The 21,811-nt window shown below is 39.4% G+C and overlaps 2 protein-coding genes across 3 annotated transcripts in view; both read left to right on the plus strand.

Moving 5' to 3' along the window:
- The window catches only part of TMEM245 (transmembrane protein 245), an 82,978-nt gene extending 75,926 nt beyond the window's left edge, over positions 1–7,052 (plus strand). The window contains exon 18 of the mRNA XM_081280183.1: positions 1,961–7,052. Within this exon, the coding sequence (XP_081136309.1) occupies positions 1,961–2,006 (46 nt within the window). The 3' untranslated portion in view covers positions 2,007–7,052. The remainder of the gene's footprint in view (positions 1–1,960) is intronic.
- Positions 7,053–8,302: 1,250 nt separating this feature from the next.
- The window catches only part of CTNNAL1 (catenin alpha like 1), a 62,582-nt gene continuing 49,073 nt past the window's right edge, over positions 8,303–21,811 (plus strand). For both annotated transcript variants that reach the window (XM_081281994.1, XM_081281993.1), the window contains exon 1: positions 8,303–8,568. In XM_081281994.1, coding sequence (XP_081138120.1) covers positions 8,437–8,568 — 132 coding nt within the window. In that variant the 5' untranslated portion in view covers positions 8,303–8,436. The remainder of the gene's footprint in view (positions 8,569–21,811) is intronic.

The raw sequence follows: 21,811 nt of genomic DNA on the forward strand, positions 1-21,811 counted from the left end.
TCTGGCTTGCCTGTCTAACCCTGTTTGTTGGACTGAAAATCAAGAAGACAAAAGGAGTCAGGGAGGTAGCATGATTGCAGAATTGTATTTGAAGTTCAGATAATTTGCTCTCTCTCTATATATTTTTTTAGTTGGACACCATACCTTTACTTTATTTATTTACTTTTATGCGGTTCTGAGGATACTGAGGATAGAACCCAGGGCCTCGCACATGGTAGGCAAGCACTCTACCGCTGAGCCACAACCTCAGGCCCTGCTCTGTAAGTTTTTAGGTGATTGTATCTAATGAAAAATGTTTGCCGTCTCTTATTTCTGCAGTTGTGATCCATTCCCTGAAGGTGGAATGCTTAACCTTGTCTTCTACTTCAGCTTTATTTTTAATGAAAATGTTGAGCAGTTTGTTTTTAATAATCAATACTTGGTTATTGGTATGAAAATAATATTAGCTTTATTTGACTAATAGGGAAAAAAATCTAAAAATGAACAACATGCTATAGTGATGTGGCCACAAACCAATATAATTAGAAGACATTAAAATTCTTTTGAAAAAGTGTAGGCATTTTAAGGTTATTCTTTTTTACACTCCTAATTGGTGGTATTGTTAATAAAGGAGCAAAGAAATTTTATGTAAAAGGATGGGAATAAACTGTCCTTCATGACTATATCACGTAAGAGATTTGCTTGTACGTAACCCCAAAACCAACCCACTATCAGTGGAACGCAAAGTACCAGTGACTTCAGCTAAAATACTCATATCTTGCTGGAGTAAAATGTCCAGAGGGGAGTCCAGGGCCAGTATGACTATTTTGTAAACATCTGGGCCCAGCTTCTCTTCATTCTGAAGTGCTGCCAGTTGTGACTTGAGGCTCTTGTCTAAGATGGATGCTGGAACTCATGTTTTTTGATAAACCCTGGCCTGGCCATTAGGCTGCCAATACAGATAGAAACCTGACTGGGTGACATTTACAGCTTAGACATGTAAATTTTGTTTTAAAGGCAAGTTAGCAGAGCTGGTGCAGTGGTGGTACATGCCTGTAGTACCAGTGACTTGGGAGGCTGAGGCAGGAGGATGGAGAGTTCAAAGCCAGCATCAGCAATGGCGAGGCACTAAGCAACTCACTGAGACCCTGTCTGTAAATAAAGTCTACTGCCCCTGAGCGCAATCCCTGATCCCTGCCCCCGCCCCCCCAAAAAAGGTCTGGGATATAGCTCAGTGGTAGCTTGAACCCCCGGGTTCAAGCTCCAGTAACAATAACAACAAAAGTCAGCTTACCGCTGTCTTGGGGAAGGCTGATGTATACAGAAGACCACCTCCATCCTGTCCAGATATTGCCTTCCAGTTAGCAGCATTCACTTAACACATCTGATGTGGTCAGAAGCTGTACAAATCATTGGATTAAAAGGTTTGCCCCATTCCTGAACCTCATCCTTCAGAGCTTGGATTCTGTTGGATCACTTTACTGTTTTCTAATAAAACTTATCCATTCAGTGTTTAATCTTTGATCTCTGTTTTTCTCTTCAGTTTTATCATATTCTCTTTCTAGCAAGTAAAAAGGTCAAGGAGTTGAGGGAGATTTTTCTTCTCTTTTAAAAAATTGGTGTAACACCCCAAGTGGCATAACACTTCGACTTACATCCCATGAGTCAAAACTTGGTCAGGTGGTCAGTCGTGTGTAGTCTCGGAAATCTGGGGAAATAGTCTTTTGAATGGGAGATAAAAGACTCATCAAGAAACTGGATTCTTGTTAGTAAAGAATGAGGGACAACAGACAGACTTTGAAACAATTTCAGTGAAAATGTTAAGAAAAAAAAATAGTGGCTGTATAATCTCATCAAGGCTCTCAAGTTTATAAAGTACTGTTGTCTGGTGACTGTTTAGATGCTTCCTCCAATGTGACTTTGTTGCTTCCACCCTCTTTTCCAAAAGCAAAACTAAACATTCTGTCTTTTCTTCTTTTAGGACTTTCTGTGACATCTCTGAAGATTTGAAATCTTCAGTAGACTGACTTGGTTTCACTGCAGTGGTTTCTCTAGGAAATTTCACCTTGACAGTGAGTTCAGCTGAGCTGAGGCCTTGTGTCCTTTCAGCTGTGCCTAGAAGGCAGAGCCAAGAAAAGAAGCCTCCTGGCCTTCCATACAGAACACCTGGACAAGAGAAACTCAACTGAGGGCTGCTTTGCATTTTAAAACATAGAGTTGAGACTTCAGAAATGTGTTTGCTCACTTAACTGTTGCTAAGATGGCTTGAAGTTTCCGTTTATACACTGACACCGTGGCTTGAATTTTTCCCACTTTGATTATAGTAATATGTATTTATAAATTTATTTTAAGAATTTGAAACTACCTGCTGTTAAAAATACATACAATGACATTTTCTCTTATTTTAAGAAATCAGTTCATAAACTTTTCTATGACAGTCACTTTTCAGTGAAGAGGGCTTTCACTTTTGAGTATGTAGTTATGTGAGCAAGATTACCCTTCTTGAACAATGTACTGTTTCCTCTTTGAGAAAAGAACAAATCTTAAGTGCATGGGTAGGGAAGCATATTTGATGTTCTGCTGAATGTTGCAACCAGAGGAGATACAGAAAGTCTGAGGCTCTTCCTTCTCCCTCTGTCCCTCATTACAGTGTTACCAAAATTAAAACTTGGCTGCCCACATTAAATTTAAATACATATGAAGCTGCTATGAATGTTAAACAATATGAAGGAATTCATGCTCATTAAGTTTTTTCTTTTAAATGCTTAAGTGAAAACTCAGGTGTAGCGGTACTGATTTCTAAATGTATTCCCTATTATTTGGAACTCTGCCAGGTAGTTATTTAGCAGTATAATTTTATATTTGTATCTTGTCACTTAGCACAGTGCCTTGCACATAATGACTCTAGATGAATGAATGCTTGCTGAACTGAATTGTAACTTCTTAAATATCTCAGATATTACATTAACCAGCATAGTGCTTTACATTTTATACAGTCCTTTTACACATATTATTTCACAACCACTTCACATTAGCATTCATGTAGCTTTTTATTATTTTACAACATTTTACACTGATGGGGAAGGTAAGGTTCTGAAAAGTGACCACTGTAGTCACATAGTTTAGTGAGATTTGGCCTCAGCTCTTTCTGACTCCTTAGGTCTGCATACTCTGTTGTACTAGGGAGTGTTCTTTCTCTATCTTTTGCAGGTTCCCCAGTCCTGTGAGCCAGAATGGGTGTTGGCATTTGTTATGCCTGCAGACTTGCTCTGCCGTTAATCACAGTGCTGGGACTGAGGCCCTGCCCTGTGCTTTGTACCCTTTCTACCTTTTAGAATGATCATCAGTCCCATCCTTTGCTCTCAAACCAGAATATAGAGTAGAAGGAGTTTATAATGTTGAAGGTTTACTTTTTTAGAAAACATTTAAAAGTAGAAGTTTTTTTTTTCCTAAAACATCTCACTAAAAATTGATAATTTATTTGCTTAACTTTATTCTTATACTACTTAAACAAAAAAACCCATCTAGAAAATGTTACCAAGATGTCTTTCTTTTTTTTAAAATATTTATTTTTTTAGTTTTTTAGGTGGGCATAATATCTTTATTTTTTATTTTATCTTTTTATGTGGTGTTGAGGATCGAACCCAGCGCCCCGCGCATGCCAGGCGAGCATGCTACCGCCTGAGCCACATCCCCAGCCCAAGATGTCTTTCAACTGTTGTTCTATAGTAGACTACCTGTAGATCTATTATTTGTATTATAAATCCTTCAAAATTTATAATGTTATTCCATTAAGTGTTAGATTTGACCACTAAATAGCTTATTCTCCTCTTTAGTCATTTATTCAGTGATGCATTTGTTCATTAGCACATTTTTCAAGAGTTTGCTAACTCTAGGTTCCATGCCAGGGACTGTACAGGGTGGTGTGATAACTCATAAGGAAGCGCTCTCACCTTAAATCTTAGCCAGATCATGTGTAATATTAAATTAAAAAATTTTGTATTAAAAGGGTTAAAAAAGGAAATCAAGTTTGTTTTCCTTAACTATATACTGGTAAGTTTATAGGTATAATTAGCACACGTTCATAAGAGGGAAATACTATACACAGTGAATAAATGTGTGTATACAAATTATGTTCCTCCAAAATGCTTTTAGCTGTGTAAGGTGATATTGCAAAAGACTATTAGTATGAGTATCAGGTTCTTAGAGAGGAACTCTGAGCTGTGAGAGAATAGTTTCAAGCTGCCAAAATTAGCAACAGTGATGTAATACCACCCTGAAATATCAGGAGCAGAGGTGCCCCAGAGAGCTACCCAGTCCTGATCAGGAAACTTGAACTGCTCTGTTGCTATAGTGACAGCGTAAGGACTGGTTCAGTCCATCAGCTGGTGAAATTTGAACCTGAGAGAAGCACCCAGCATGTGTCCTTAGGTACAGGGGGAAGGTTTTATAGAATTTCCACAGGATGTAGTTAGAGATCAGGTGGTATGACAAGGCAGGTATCAAAGATAACTTGTCCCAAAGAATCTCCTTCAGAATTTAACACAGAAAGAGAAAGTTTCCCTAGGAATAGACAATGTAGCAACAAAGTAGATGTAGCTTCAGTAAAAACGGAGTACAGAAATCTGTCCAAGTATCTTGTGTTGTATAGATTTATTAAAAATTACTTTCAGGTTCACTATTAGTTGTACACTGAATGGTATGGGGGTTGGGGAAGATACACTCTCTGCACACAGAAATGCTCCTGTCTTTCCAAGCAATAACAGGGAATAGGATTTTCAACATAAATTCCACATCCTGTAAATCCTTTTTGAATCCACATTCTGTTCCTAGACAATTTCTGTTTGACTGCCTTAGATGCTAGTCTGGATATTGTTAAAATTGCAAGATATTCTAACCCCCTCTTCCATGAGAGGCGGTTAATGAGCAGTTTTTTTCTTGGTCTCAGAGACTAGTGTGGATTGACTCTTAACTGTGGAAACATTTGCAGATCACATTATATTGAGACCCTGTATTTAAACAAACTCTGTAGCTTTTGGAATTGGCAGCTGTTTATTCCAGCTGAAGGCCTGCTATAGGGCTTGCAGGTGAGGTTTTCTGACTAACCTTGGTCCTAACATGAACCCATTGTGACTTATCAGGACTATCTAGTACCTCTAGTTGCCACCTTGCTTATGTTAGTACTTCAGGAATGTGTCACTGCTGGGCTAGACTACTCAGAAATTCAGGCCATGAGGGGTTAGATTAGAGCACACTGATTTAGGTAAGCTATCTAGAACTTTCATCCTAAGTGTTTATGTGTAAAATGCTCAAGACTGCACATTCTAGTCTTGACCTTCAGTCCTCTCTGAACTCTCCCAGGACCCTTAAAGAATACTACAGTAGGGCTGAGAATACCCTTTTCACATTTGAAATAGCTTCTGGCAACATGGTTCCAAATGCTACTTTGAGTTAAGGATACATACTTTTTATTTTTATCAATCTCTTGTATTTATACATTTTACCATCAAAATATATTCATTTCATTAACATTGATTATTGAGAATCTGAAGAAAGTATCTGAGGCCACTACACAGTTTTTTTTTGATAGTTTAAACATAAAAGAATTGTAAATCAAGATGTCCTGTCTAGTTAGGAGAGTGATAGAAATTCTCTGCTAGAATGGGTTGCATATAATTAGGTGATCCTGTAATTTTCTAGAGAAGGAAACAAATGCCTGGGTGAAAGTAGTTTGTCTGACATGTGCACACACACAGTCAAATCATGGAATTCAGAATGGAATACAGTTCCTGTTTCTCTCAGTCCATGTTCTATTTCTCTTCCATTTTTCTCATAGTTAAGCAGCTTTTGGCAAAGTGTTTTTCTTAATAGCGATAGTTCCAAGATATGTTGATGTTATAAGAGGAAAAAGTGTGTGTGTGTGTGTGCGCGCGCGCGCGCACGCGAGCACCATGCTCAAGTAACATTGAGGAATGCTGAGCTTCTTTTCCTTGGGATTTCTAAGAGTTCTTAACATGCTATGATAACATTGTGAATTTATAAGAGGAGACAATTACTGTTTGACTTTAGATTGTGCCCCCCTCCCCTCCTTTTCTCTGAGCATTTCAAAGGACTACTGTCTCTTGGGAAATACAGCTCTTGTTGAAGTTTACATCCCTAGTGGTTATACTGAATGGTGAATGTGATATCCTGCAATCATTTATAAATCTCACACTTTAGTGAGATACTAGAAAGCAAGCATATTTGCCATTCAGAGCTATACTTTAAAGTATAGAGGTTCTTTTTCACTGATGGTGTGTAAAATCAGTATTTGTGTTTGATTTTGCAAGTTTTTCAAGGATCAAGTAATGTGCAAATACAGTGATATAGATATTACATTTTAATAATGTTTTGTATGGCACTTTATGGTTTTTAGACACCTTTGGGAACAACCCTGTGAGCTAGGCAGTATTATAATCATTGCAGATGAGGCACTGGAGGCTCTGAAAGGTGTTTTTTTTTTTTTTTTTTTTTAGAATTTCCCTCTAAGTTTAGACCACAAAAGGATGGAGCCAGAATTTATTTGCAGAACTTCTGACTCCAAGTCCAGAGTTCTTTTCTCCACACCTGCTCACTTATGCTTCTAAGTTTAGATTTTACAGTGAAATGTATGGAAGCAAATCTTAGAGTAACATCATTTTAGCTTATTATGAAATACCAATTCTTTTGTACAGCAGTGACCCAGATGTGAACTCTCATTGTGGCTATTCTAGAGAAAACCCTTCTTTGTCTTTTGCAGTGCCAGTTGTTGAGGTGACTGGAGTGTATTTCAAATACCATTTGGTTGTGAAACTAAGATTGGACATAGTTGTAATTACTCATGTATTCTCTGAAAATGTATCATCTCCACATTCTCAGGCAAGAGAGAGAGCGCTTGAAAGTAAACATAGTCAATTATGACAAATAAATATTCTTTATTCTTACACAAATGCTGTTTCTTAGCTTTAACTTGCTCTGACAACTACTGATGTAACCTCTTTGTAAAATGTAAAATATTTATATTTTGAAATAAAATTACTGCTGTTGAATGGTAACCTTTGCCTCTTGTTTCTTGAGAAATTTGATCTTTAGTTGTACTATATCCATCTCTCAGGCCTTATATCCTAACTTCTCTTTTTGGCACCAGTGACCACTGAATTTTTATGAAATTTGATCAACTTGGATGAGGGAGGTGTGTCTGGAGAGTGGATGTAGGGCACTTTGAAAAGATGCTAAGGGTTCCCAGCTGTGGCCGAATCCCTCATTGCACTGGGGAAATGGTTTTGTGATAAAGAAATGGTGAGGTGCATGGCTGAGCTGTATGAATTGGAACTGGAAGAGAGTTGAATTAAGGAACTGTACTTTTTGAACAAAGAGAACAAGTCTAAGCTTGGCTATCATCAATGCCTAAGATACCTGTGTAGCTCTGGGAGAGGAAGCTGGACCAAAAATGGAAGCACTGCTAAACACATTTCAACAGTGCTTGGAGAACAGCGCCCAGCACCTCACTCAGATTGATGGTACCCAGCTCATTAAGTCAGTTGCTCAAGTCTAGAACTTCTTCACAGGGTGAATGCTTTTGACAGCCTCCGTTTGGCTTTCCTTCTGGAAAAAAAGGGGTGTTCCACATTCCCTCCTATCACCTGGGCTCTGTGTAAGTAAAATTTGGGCTCAGAGAACGATTCTTAACCTTGCCAGTGACTACGGTCAGAAATACACAACGATAATCTTTGCATTGACCTGTTAAGAAACTACTCTGTCCCTGGAGAAAAATTAATTTTGAAAGTAGTTTTAAAAGTAATAGGATTGGACAATAGACAACGCTTTTTCATGCATAATTTTGTTTTGGAGAATAAACAGCCCGAAAGATATACCATCTTCTTGCCGAGTACCCAGATATTCCCTATCGCGTCATCGACTGTTTTCATTTTCAACCCAAGTACTAGAAATACATGCATAAAATAAGCGTGGAAAAGGGACCTTCCCAAGAGGCTCAAAGACGAAAGGCCCCGCCCCCTGACTTGATTCTGGTTCTGCTTTAGCAGTTTCAATCCAGCGCAGCTTCCAGAAACTTGCGGGGGTTTGGAATTGATTTCGGACGTTATCTATTGGGAAGATGGGAAACTTTGCCAGGGACCTTGTCCTCCTGGGAGGCTCTCAGCTGTCGTGCTTTTGGTTTGCGGAGAGTTGGGGAACCCGCCGCCGAGGGAAGGAGGCGGGGCCGGGCGAGGGGGCGGGGCTGGGAGAGCCGACTGGAGTAGGTGGGGCGCGGGGCGGGGCCGGGACGGGCAGTGGCGCGGGCCGGGGGCGGGGCCTGCGGGGGGCGGGGCCGCTGGCTGCGAGGGTGCAGTGCGGCGGCCGCAGAGCCGCGGGCTGACTGGCTGTGGGCCGCGGGCCCGCAGCGGCGCGGAGAGCGGGCTGCCAGACCTACGCGGGGTCATGGCTGCCTGTCCCGGCCCCGCCGGTACTGGAGCAGTCCACGCCGCCGGCCCGTCAGGCTTCGCCTTCGACTCGGAACTCGAGATCAAAACTCGGTCGGTGGAGCAGACGCTGCTCCCGCTGGTTTCTCAGGTAAAGCGGCGCCCGGAGCGGTCCCTCTTCTCCCTCCCTCGCGGTCCGCGATGGCGGCGGCAGCTCGCGCGACCCGGGCGGACCAGGCGGGGCGGGAGGCAGCCGCTGCCCCACATTCCGCGCGCGCGCTGCGGCCGGGGTCCACCGCCTGAGTGGGGTCGCGGGCTGGCCGAGGCCGTGACGGCCCGAGACTCGACGGCCCCGAGTCCGGCGGCCCGGCACAGCGCGCTGAGCAGCGAGGCTGCGGGACCGCGGTGCGGAGCCTTGCAGGTGCCGCCCCGCCTGTGCCTAGGGGCCCACCTCGCGGTTGCGGCTCCGCGGGTCCTCGGCCCAACCCGCGGGTAGAGAGGACCACCGCGGGGCCCCCGGCACCCTAGGACCTGGTTAGTGGCCGTTGGGCGGCCAGTTGCGGTCGTCAGCTTGCATGTCAGACCAGAGCCCCGGCGGTTTGCTGGAAATAGGTCCTTCCTACCAGCCTCCCAGTCCAGCGTGCTCTCCAGAGGCCTTTGTCCCCTTCCCCTGCCGTGTGTGGGCTCGCCCAGCCCTATCCCCTCGACATGTCTGCCCACTTCTGCCTGCGTTTGTCCGGCGTGTTGTAAGGGTGACGGGAAGGACTGCCTCAGAGTTCATCCGGACGCACACCTATGGGCCAAATCCCACTTAAGGATGCGTTGTTGTATTTGTCCGTCCTAACTGAAGTCCGGAATCAGCTAGCTGGTGCACTTAGTGTTAGAGATTTTGTAACTCTGAGCTGAGGTATACATAGCCCGAGGGCTAGAATTCCTCACTTAGATCTGTGGTACTGTGCCAAGCACTGTGGGGACTGAAGAATTATGTGCCTTCTTAAGCAGCGCATTGATGATGCGTGACTCATACCTAGATTGTAACATCTTGGTGACTCATACAGGATTATCAAGATTTTAAAGAAAGAAGAAATATTAAATTATCCAATTCTGCATTAAAAAAAAAATTCTCTTTTACAGCATCCTTGACACCTGGCCACCAGTATTCCCTGATTAACCATGTTTAGTGATGGGGAGACTGAAGCTGTTTGTAGAATTTTAAATGCTCCCTTTTCTCCATCCCAGCCTTATAAACATTTGAAAACAGCAGTCTTCCTTGTCCCTAAATTCTTGTTATGCTGATTATTTAAATATGCAACCCATTTTCTTCACCTGTTTCACATGGCTAATGGAGCAGTGACCCTCCCTGGGCCTCCTCTCCTTCCTGTCTGATGGAGGCACTGACCAGTGGGATGAAGTGCTGGGATCCCTTAGTAGTGTCTGCTACTTTCTGTCCTTAGTAGTGTCTGTATCTTTCCTTCCCCTAAAATACACCACCACCACCACCAGGACAATCACCAACGGAAGTGAGAAACACTGAAACAGTTTTAAGAGACAGGAGAGCAATGGAGTTTATACTATGTTATTCATTTATTTAATAATATTATATGCTAGGCTATGGTGTAAGCACTTTGGAAATAGAACATTCATTCTTAGAACAATTCTGTGAGGTAGATAAATATATATTTTCATGATACCAAGAAGGAAATTAAAGAAGAGCAAAATCAAGTAACTTGTCATTAGGACTGTCAACTCCCAAGTGCTAAAGTGAGGTTTGCACCCAGGCAGCATCACTCCAGAGCTGTGTGTTTAGCTACTACTGTATGCTGTGTCCCCTCTAGAGAGTGGAAGCAGTGATGAAGTCAGCTGTCATGTACAGAGAAGAGTCAACAGTGGAAAAAAACAATGGGGGCAGGTTATTATCTGTAGAAATGATAACTTTTTATAGTATCACTGCTAAAAACCTGAGTCCTAGGAGATACATTGTATAATTCTGGGGTGAAAGGGTGGGGAGAAAGAGGAGGAGAAGTGAATGGCAGCTGAGAGTTAATTAGAGGTCAGTGCCACAGAGGAAAAATACCTGTTTTTTTCCCTCCTCCTGTCAAAGTCAGGGCAATGGCTTAGTTTCTGCATCCCACACATTATGCACAGCTGTTTCTCTGTTGAAATACTGTAACTGATATTCCTAATAATTGTCCTCAATAAGAAAAAATTGTTTCACTTAATATAAAAAAAATGTATGAAGCATGGGTAGAAAACTCTGTAAACAAGGTGAGTAGGAAAGTGTGAAGTATAATTTAGAACAGTTTGATAGTTTCAGTGAGTGTTAGGAGATTAAAACTTCAGTTCTCTAAAAAACATATCTAGAAGTTTTATTTTTCTAAGGATGTTGCATTATTATCTATTTTTTAAAATATCTCATCCACACAAGGATATTGTAAGTACTTGGTTTTTTTTTTCTTTTTAAATTGGGTACCAGGGGCTGAACTCAGGGGCATTTGATTACTGAGCCACATTCCCAGTCCTATTTTGTATTTAGAGACAGGGGTCTCACTGAGTTGCTTAGCACCTTGATTTTGCTGAGGCTGGCTTTGAACTCAAGATTCTCCTGCCTTAGCCTCTCCGGCTCCTGGGATTTCAGGCATGCACCACTATGCCGGGCTATTTTAAGTAATTGTAAGCAAGGATTTATTATGTGCTTACTTACTAGTTGCTGCTCTTTAAGGGCATATATTTTAGTTGGTAAATAGGACATGTATAGACTATCCCATTCCAAGTATCAAATGAACATCATCAAACGTTAAGTGCTCTGAGAACTTAGACAAGGCACAGATATCTGGGAGTGATGGTGCACACCAATAATCCCAGATACCTGCAGGGGTGGAGTGGTGGCTGAGGCAGGAGGATCAAAAGTTCCAGACCAGTCTAGGCAACTTAGCCAGACCCTGTCTCAAAAGAAAAAATAGAAAGCCATGGATGCATCAGGAACGATGCTTTGGAAGAGACAAGATCTTGGGGTAAATAAATATTATTAGCACTGTACAGTTTAATAGAGAGTTTCTATTTTGGTTTTGTCTTACTGTTTTGACTCTCTTAGTTATAGGTCTTATTCTAGAAATGCAAGATGGTATCAGTATTAGAAAAATGTGTACAATTTCTGTCTTAACAGACTAGAAAAAATATATGTTCCTAACAATATTCAGACAAAGCATTTAGTTATATGCAGCTTCTAATCATGATCAAGAATACCTAACAAGTTTTAGTAGAAAAAAAACAAAACGTTTCTTTCACCTAACAGAGCATGTACAGAAAAGTTACAGTAATATAGCAACAATCAGATTTAAAACATTTCTATTAAAACTATAATCAACTATTGACTAGCACACTGTACTTGAAACCCTAGCTGGTACAATAAGACAAGGAGAAGAAATAAAAGGTACAGAGAAAGGAATGGAAAAATAAAAAATGTCATTGTGATATTATTATCTACATAGAAAGCTTAAAAGAGGCTATGAATAAATGATAAAAATTAGAAATGTTCAGCAACTTCACAGAATATGGAGTACTATAATCAATTTTATTCCTCTACATTAGTAATTAACAGAAAAATACTTCTAAAGCCAGATATAGTAACAACAGAACAAAATATGAGGTTCCTAGGGGAAAAATGTGTATCTCAAAAGAGTGATATCAAACTTCATGGAGAAAATTTAAAACTTTTATCAAAAGCCAAAGTAGAGTTAAATAAATGAGAGAAAAATACTGTATTCATGACTAGATTGACGTGAAGTTATAGACATATTTCAGTTTCCTTCATTGACCTACAAATTTAATGCAATCCCAATGAAAAATTTATTAGGATTTTTGGGTAGAATTTGATTAAAACAGTTCTAAAATTTTACATGAGATAACAAAGGACCAAGAATAGTGAGAACGGAAACAAGGTGGGTGGATTTGCTCTACCAGATTTCAAGACATTATAAAGCTATAATGTGAAAATAGGAACAAAGAGGACAAAGTAGAAAAAAACTATAGTAGAGATACCTGGAACAGATCTCGACCTGCATGGAGACTTGGTAAATGACAGTTTCTGATCAGTGGGGAAAGGAAGAACTGTAAAAAATGAGATTGTGATAATTTATCTAAATAGAAATACATGAAATTGGGTCTCTGTCTTGCACTATGTTAAAAAAAATTCTAAGAAACAAAGAAAAAGCAAAAAAAAAAAAAACCAAGTATATAAATATGAAAGTAAAGACTTATAAAACAGAAAAATAGGGCAATACATTATTATGTTATCATGGGAAAGGATTTCTTACTACACCAAAAGTACAAACTAAGAGAAGATTAATTAATTTGATTCCTTTAAAATGAAGAACCTCTGTTTATCAAAAGACATTATAAGCCAGGTATAATCATTATACGCCACTTGTGTAATCCTAGCTATTTGGGAGTCTCAGGTGGGAGGATTGCAAGTTTGAGGCCAGTCTGGGCAACTGAATTAGAGAGACCTGTCTTAAAAATAAAACATAAAAAGGGTGAGGGACAAGGCTTAGTGGTAGAGTGCTTGCCTAACATGTCTGAAGCCCTGGGTTTAATCCCCATAACTCAAAAATGAAAACTTAGAGACGTTATGAAAGTGAAAAGATAAGCCATAAAGTGGGAGAATATGATTTCGACACAGATAGCCAAGAAATGATTAGTAGTCCAGAATAAAATACTCCAATGAAGCAAAAATAAAAAGATTAGATGTTGAAAGCTGTTAAAAGCAATAGTTATCTTACAGAAGAGGAAACAAATGGATAAAAGATAATTACAAAGAAGTTCAATTTCATTAGAAATATGAACTACAATGAGAACAAGTGTTGGTGGGGAAAGTGGAGATGGTGGAAACGTTAATGTCAGAACCATTTTGGAAAACATTTTGGCGTAATCTATTAAAATTGAAGGTGGAGGTTGAGGATGTAGCTTGGTGTGCTTGGTGTGCTTAGCATGGGTAAGGTCCTGGGTTTGACTCCCAGCACTATAAAAAATAAACCAAAAATAAATGTAAACTTAATATAAAAGTTGGTGTTACCAATGGCCCAGTAACTCCACTTCCAAGTCTTTACCTCCAGAGAAACCCCTGCATACATATTAGAAAAATTTCTAGGAATAGGGATAGCATTTTTACTTGTAATAACCCCAAACTGGAAACCACCCAGATGTCTTTTAACAGTAAATATCTGAGTAAATCGTGCAGTGTTCATCCAGTGGGGATACTTTGTGCCAGTAAAATGAACCACAGCTGTAATTATCAATAGGGATGAAATAATGTTGAGTGAAAAAAAATTAGGGTTCAAAGCCAGGTGAAATTAAATCATACATCCTTTAAGGCTGCACTGTATGTGCAACAGTTTTAGGGGAGTAATGAATGCTACATCAGGTGGTATCTTCTGGGGTGAGGGAGGACAGTGATATAGACAGGGAGGAGCCTGCAGGACAGACACATGGGCTCTCAGAGGTATTGGCATTTCCCCCTTAAACTAGCTGGTGGGTACTTGGGTCTTCCTTTCATGTTTTTAAACTGTGCATATTTATATTACATATACTTGTCTGTTGCATATTTTAAAATTCAAACACTTTTTGAAAAGCCCCAGGCTAAGAACCAAAGATATGTTCTGCACAGCAACTACCCACCTCCTTTAATAATCACTTTATTCCTATCAAAACTCACATTCCAGGTCTTAAAATGTTTTTATCCAAGGAAGGGAAGAAGGATATCTGCCACAGAGCTCCACCCTAGTGCAGAATGTTATTCTATTACCTACTGGTCTTTTCCTGTCTGTGATAGATGTCCTGCATTCACCATTTCTAGACCCTTTACATTTCTAAGGTAGCTCATTTCATTTTCCCTTTTCTCTCTGCATCATCATGGAAACACTTAGAATCCTTTTTTCAGAGAGTAGATGAGGGGTCTTCTCTGCTGTTTGCCAATTTATGTATGTGGATATAAGTGTTTTTAATTGCAAAGATAAAAAAAAGCCAAACAGTAAATTGGCTTTGTTCTTTTTTTCCTTAATTTGCTTTCTTGCCTCCCCACAAGTAAGTAAATAAACTAAAAAAGTCCTTTTAAATCTAGGATTTGCTATCCGTTTTTCTACAAATTAAAAACGTCACAAAAATGAGTAAAGAAAAGAGATTCTAGAAATCTAACCAGTGTAATGATGTCTAACAATTAGGTTGTGCTTATTGTATAACAAGCACTATTTTAAATACAGTCTTTTACATTTATTCATTCCACATAATAACCTCATGGGATGGATGCTATTAGTATTCCCATTTTTAAAGATGAGAACAGTCCCAGAAAGAACTAGCTGCATGGTCATGAGGCAGAGCCAGGATTCAAACCCAGGCAGAGTCCATGCTTTTAACTGCTAGCATATACTTTCTTGTAATTTGTACTTCATGACACACTTTGTCAGAAGGTATCAAGTAAACCCTATTTCTTATTCTTTTCTTCCATTGCAAAGTTTAATACATCAGATCCTCTTTCTTTCCCATGGGATGCCTTCTCTGCCCTCTTTTCTGGCTCATTTAGATGTTCTTTCTGGAACATTTTTAGGATTTGTCAGGAAACTCCAACTTGTGACTCTCAATTTAATATGCTGCCTATTTTTCAAGAGTAATAGCTGAAATTTTATTTTATGTGATTTTTCAAAGCACTCTCATAGTTGTTTCCCCCTTGATCCTTGTAGGTAAGAGAGACAGCTTCCTGGCTTAGTGACCTTGGGCAAATTCTTAATCTCTTCAAATTTCATGTTCTTTATCTGTAAAATGAGGGTAGTAGTATTATGTACCTATTAGATATTAGAGATATAAGCCTTAAAATCCATTGTCTAGTGCCTGGTACTGTTGTGCTTAATAAATATTAGCTAGTTTTATTTTTTGCTTAAGGAAATTGAAGTTTAATTTAAATTTTATAAAACTATATATTTAAGTTTGTATATTTATAAAACAAGACTGACAAGACTGGAAAGAATTATGCCAAAATGCTCACAATGTTATAGGATTATTAGTGATTTTTATTTCCTGAAGTTTTCCTATATTTTTTATTTTCTCTTTTGAATGCAATCATGTATAACTTTTAAAACTCCCTTTTTATACAAGATTGAAAATAATTTTAGGAAATAAGAAGATTTTTTTTCTTGGTGGTTTTAGGGATTGAACCCAGGGCCTTGCACATGCTACACAAATGCTCTACCACTGAGTCACAGTCCCAGCACCATTTTTTATTTATTTCCTATTTTGAAACAGAGTCTTACTAAGTTGTCCAGATTGGCCTTGATTTTGTGATCCTCCTGCCTCAGCCTCCAAGTGGGTGGAATTGACTATGTGAGCTATGGCACCTGGCAAATGTAGTTCTTTTAATAAGTAATGTATTGAGTTAACTTAGCTCCCCTAAATGTCATATCTGTATTTAGATCAAACATTATCCACACTGCTTTGAGTAAGAGGAAGACAGCCACACCTAATTATGCACTGGGGAGGATGCTTGCAGTGAAAGCCAAGTGTGTGCTTGGGGACTGAACAATGGTTGGTATTTTAGCCTGATTGCAGGATCTTTCCTTTATCATTGAAAATTTAAAACTTTATGTAAATAAAAGATTTAATGAACACAACTCTCATACTTTGGGCTGCTATAAGAAAAAGACCATAGACTAGGTATCTTAAACAATAGCAATTTATTTATTTATTTAAATTTTTTTATTAGTCGATCAAAACATTACAATGATCTTGACATATTACCCCATTTGAAGCAATTTATTTCTCACAGTTCTGAGAGGTCTAATCTCAAGATGCTGGCGGACTCTGTGTCTGGTGAGGCCTGCTTTCTGGATCACAGACAGGTGTCTTTTCACTGTCCTCAAAGGGCAAGGTTTTTTCTGGAGACTGTTTTATAAGGGCACTAAAGCCGTTCTTGAGAGCTCCATACTCATGACCCAATCACCTCCCAAAGCCCCACCTCTTAATGCCCTAGCAGTGGGGCATCGGATTTCAGTATGTGAATTTTGAGGGGACATATTCAGTCCAAGCAACAACTTCCACTCCTTTTCACTCCAGAATCTTCCAAGGTGGTAGGTTAAAATAGTCAGTGGTGGTAAAATTCACCAGGTGTGGAGAATGGCATAGGTGGTGCCAATACGTTTCGTAATTGTATCCTGCTTCCCAGCACCATGACCCACAGTCATCCACAAAAATGAACTGTAACAATTCTTATTTGATGTGATTACATAGTGGGCTTTTAGGTAACTTTTTATTTTATTTCCTGTTTCTTAGTTTATTTGGAAGAAAGGATTCTATTTCAATAATAATACTACTAATAATAAAAATTGAAAATCTCCAATAAAGGAAAGAGTACTGGATGGTTCTGGTGTCAGATTAACCTGGGTTCATATTCTAGTCTACTTATTAGTTGTGTAAGCCAAGTGCTTGATTTTACTCAGCCTGTTTTCTTTAATAATATATAAGGATCAAAGAGAAAAAACACAGTATGCCTTTGCTTACCATGCATTGGGTAGTAAGTTATACCCCGTGCTTTCGTCACTACATTAAATCCTGTTAACATTAAGGCAGAGAAGGGAGTGTAGCTCAGTAGTTAAAACTGGGCTCTGCAAGTAGAATATCTGTATATAATTCCTAACTTTTCTAATCTCCTTGATGTCCAGTTTCCTCATTTGTAAAGTGGGGACAATAATAGTACTTCTTTCATTGAGTCATTGTGCAACTTTACAGGGTAGTGTGTTCAAGAGTACAGTCTCTGGAGTCAACCTGATTCCAAATTCCAACTCCATCCCTTTTTAACTGTGTGACTTTAAATAAGCACATTTTAGCATCACTTTCCTTATTTGTATAAAGGACACAGTACCTATGTCCTAAGATTATTATGAGGGTTAAATTAGATACTTTCATGTGCCTGCCACATAGAGATGTTAGTGTTACTCCATCCAGTCTGTTTCTCATATACCACACATTTAGGGGTCATCTTTGATACAAACCAATTGAATCCATCAAGATATTCCCCAGTTCACCAGTTTTCCTTCCCCTTGACTATTGTCACTTTATTTCACACTACCATCATCTTTTGCTTGAACTATTGCAACAGCTTTCTAACTATCTAATCTAATCTTAGGAGCCAGAGAGTTCTTTTAAAACACTCACATTTGAGCTGGGTGTGGTGAGGCATGCCTAAATCCCATCAGCTTAGGAGGGTGAGGCAGGAAGATTTCAAGTTCAAAGCCAGCTTCAGCAATTTAGCAAGGGCTTAAGCAACTTAGCAAGTCCCTGTATCAAAAATAAAAAATAAAAAGGATGGGCATGTGGCTTAGTGGTTAAATACCTCTGGGTTCAACGCAAGGCACACCCCCCCAATAAATTAATTTAAAAAATAAAAAAAACCCTACATTTAATATTGTGTTGGTTGTTAACTGTTGCATAACAAAGTACCCCCAACCCTTGCCAAACATAATGGTTTAAAACACCAACCAGTTGTTATCTCAGTTTCTGTGAGTTAGGAATGTGTGAGTGGCTTATTTGGGTTGTTCTGGATCACTCGTGTCTGTTAAATGGGGTCTCAGAGTCTTGATAGCTATTGGCAGAAACCCCAGTTCCTTACCAGGAGCCTTCCCCTTGGGCTGGTCAAGTGTATTGATGACATAGGAACTAATTTCCCCTGAGGGAATAACTTTAGAGACAAAAAGGGGGCTGCGGTGACTTTGTGGCTGATCTTCATGGGATGGAGCACACTGTCACTTCTGCTTTATTCTTTTAGTTAGAAACAAGTGGCTAAGTTCAGCCTGCAATCAGGAAGAGGAACATGAGACTCTGGACATATTTTAGAGATTCCATACTCCACCTTCTGTTATACATTATTTACTTTCATCCCATCTGCTAACTGCCTCTTCCTGTCCTAGCCCTCCCCAAAGCTATGGCATCAACTAGAAATCCAGGATATTGGCATCTAGATCTGGTCCAAACAAGGGGGTGATAGCTGCTATTGTTGCTGCTTCTCTTCTTTCTTCTGCTCCTCCCTTCCCTTCTTCCTCCTTACCTCTCTCCTTCTCTTCCTCCTCCTCCTCCTTTTTTCTTTGGTACTGAGGATTGAATACAGAGTCAACCACTAAGCCATACCCCCAGCCCTTTTTGTTTTTGAGACAGCATCTTGTAAGTTGCTGAGGCTGGCTTTGAACTTGCAAACCTCCTGCCTCAGCCTCCAGAGTTGCTGGGATTACAGGTGTGCACCGCTGTGCTTGGTGAGATGAGGCATCTTATTTATGTAGTTGTTCCTTAAGTGTAACTCCTTCCAGCTATAAGATAACCACTATAGACTCTCTCTCTCTCTCTCTCTTTTTTTAGAGGGCAAACAGAAGTTGAGAGAATAGGTATTGTATTTTTGCCTAGAAGCCATTCTTAATTTTAGCTTGGTGTGCTATTTGGTTTATAGCATTCTGAAATCCCCCTGGGCACAGACTGATAGTTCCTTGGTTTTGACTCAAGTCCTAAGAATAATGTTTCATCACTCTTGGCATTGCCTTCTCCTTTTGCCATCCTGTTGGCATTGTCCTCTTTCATGAAAGGTAGCCCTTGTTTGCAGTTGATAGTTTCTCAGCTTGCTGCTTGTTCATGGAAGCTTGGGGGGGGGGTATAAAAGCTTCCTTTCATTTTGTATCAATCTTTTTTTTTTTTCTATTCAAGTTGATGATGTTTTTGCCAACATAATTATATTTATGATGTTGGTCTCTGAGTCATATTGGACTCAGTGTATTAATTAGACAAAAGCCATATCTACAAGTCTCTTTGAGATAAGCTCTTCTCTAACTGGGCTTCTGCTGGAACTGCTTAGAAATAAAACCTCTAAGTGTCTTAGGAAACTTGTTTCTTTGGCTCATACTGAGATTGTAGCATAAGATTTATAGTTATACCCTTACCTTTGTCTTTAGATCGTGCTTTCTTGACAGATTTTTGCCTAGAAGCCCTTCTTAATTTTAGCATGTTGTACTATTTGGCTATAAATTTTCAAAATGAGTAAGTTCTGGCTTGCTTTTTAAAAAATATTTATTTTTTAGTTATAGGTGGATGCAATATCTTTATTTTATTTTTATAAGGTGCTGAGGATTGAACCTGGTGCCTCACACATGGTAGGCGAGTGCTCTACCTCTGAGCCAGCTCTTGCTTTTATTTCACAGTGTTTCCTTTAACTTTTCTCTTCTCTTGGATTTTACTGTAATCAGTAGGAAAAAGCCTGGTAGCACCCTCCAAGTCTTCTTTGACATCTCCTTAGCTAGATCACTGAGTTCATTAGATACACTCTCTTCTTTCTATACTACATAAGAAGGATCCCCTTTTCTCTGTTTTCTATTGAGATTTTTCTCACTTCTCATTAAGCTTTCTCTTATAACGTCTGCAATGATTTGGTTTCTTCCCACAACTGATATTTTGTAACTTAACTGCCCTGGTGCTATTATCAACTTTTGGGAGGTGATTAGGTCATGAATGAGACTAATATAAAAGAGGCCGAAGAAGCCTATTTCCCCCTCCTACCATGCCAAGACACCATCCACCAAGAGCTGGCCCTTACCAAACACTGAGTCTTATGGAGCCCTAATTTTGAACTTCTTGGCCTCCAAAACTCTATGTAATGAATTTCTGGTGTTCATAAATTACCCAGTGTAAGATATTTTGTTATGTGCAGATTTGTAGAGCACAAATTACTGTGCTCTACAAAATTTCTTCAACAATCTTCTAGCTTTTTAAGAAATTATTCACAGAATTAAACCCAGGGCCTCTTGCATGCCAGACAAGTGCTCTACTACTGAACTACATCCACCATGGACACTTGGTGCTTTGACTCACTCCTCAAAGTCCATTCAACTTCCACATACCAATTTCAAAGCTACTTTTACATATTAGGTTTTGTTATCCAGTTACTCCAAACCAGGTTCCAAAATTTGTATTAGTTGTATATTGACATGAAACAAATTCCCCCAAACTTAATGCCTCAAAATAATAATTATCTTACAGTTGCTGTAGGCCAAGAATTCTGGAGTTATTTACTTGGTGGTTCTGGATTCAAGTCTGCCCTGAAACTGCAATAAAGATGTTTGGCTGGGCCTGTAGCAGTTCAAAGGCTTGACTGAGCCTGGAAATCTGCTCCCCGGTTTGCTCATCTGGCTGTTGGCAGGAGACCTCAGTCCTTTCCTTCCTGTTGTCCAAAGTCCTCACCTTGTGGGGCTCTCCATGGATTTGTTTGAGTGCCTCCATGAGACGGCAGTTTTGTTGTTTTTTTTCCTACTGTGATTGATCCTAAAGAGTGGACAGGTGAGGTGGAAGTCGGGGTGTGTTCTGTGACCTTCCCTCAGAAGTACCCCATTGCTTCCATTCTGGTCTGTTCTTTGAGTTGAGCCCACACTCTAGGGGAGAGAGATGAGGCTCCACGTTTTCAAGGGAAAAGTATGAGAGAATTTATGAAGACATTTTAATACCACTACAGAGATCATACCACTTAAAAACATTTCAGTAGCTTCCTGTGATGCATAGAATCAAACAGATTCTTGACTCCAATTCCCAGCCTTCCATGGCTAGTTCTTACCATCCCATGTCTTGGACATCGGTTTTACACTTGCCTCCTTGCTCAATGTGCTTTGACCACCTCTGACCTTCATTCCTACCCCAGCTCTTCATTCCTACCCTTCATTTCCTGAATGTTCCTGCTCCCTAGAACGCTTTATTCCCTGGTGTTCACCAGCCTGGCTACCTGCTACTATTTAGATCTTTGCTTAAATTTCTTTTCCTCACAGAAGGAAGACAAACAATCTCAAGCAGCTACACAGATTCTTTAAATCATATTATTCTATTTAAACATTTTCCATAGCATTTACATTAAAGTTTTTTTATTTCCCATTGTTTTATTATTTCCATACTTTATATTATTTTATTTATCAATATTTTCCAAAATGGAATTTTTGTGTGAAGAGTTATGAACACGTTTAACACAAATCGTCAACTTGCTTTCCAATAAAGGGATACCAATCTACGTCTCACTGCTGATGATTGTGCTTTCTCTGTTCTTAGTCTTTGCATTTACTAGCTTGGTCTTAGTGGATTAAAGGGTTTAACATTTAACATATGAGCTTATTTTTTTCAACTTTTATTTCATTTTACAGATTTCTATTAAAATAAATCATTTCCTAAAAATAAATGAATGTGTTTTCAAAAGTTGAAGTTGGGCTACTTAAGTCTGTACATACCTCCTCTATACATTTTTTTGGGAGGTGGGGTATACTGGAGATTGAACTCGGGCATTCTGAGGCACATCCCCAGTTCTTTTTTGTATTTTACCTAGAGACAGGGTCTCACTGAGT

Source organism: Spermophilus citellus (genome assembly GCF_964194105.1).
Source record: "Spermophilus citellus genome assembly, chromosome: 2".
Taxonomy (NCBI): Eukaryota; Metazoa; Chordata; class Mammalia; order Rodentia; family Sciuridae; genus Spermophilus; species Spermophilus citellus.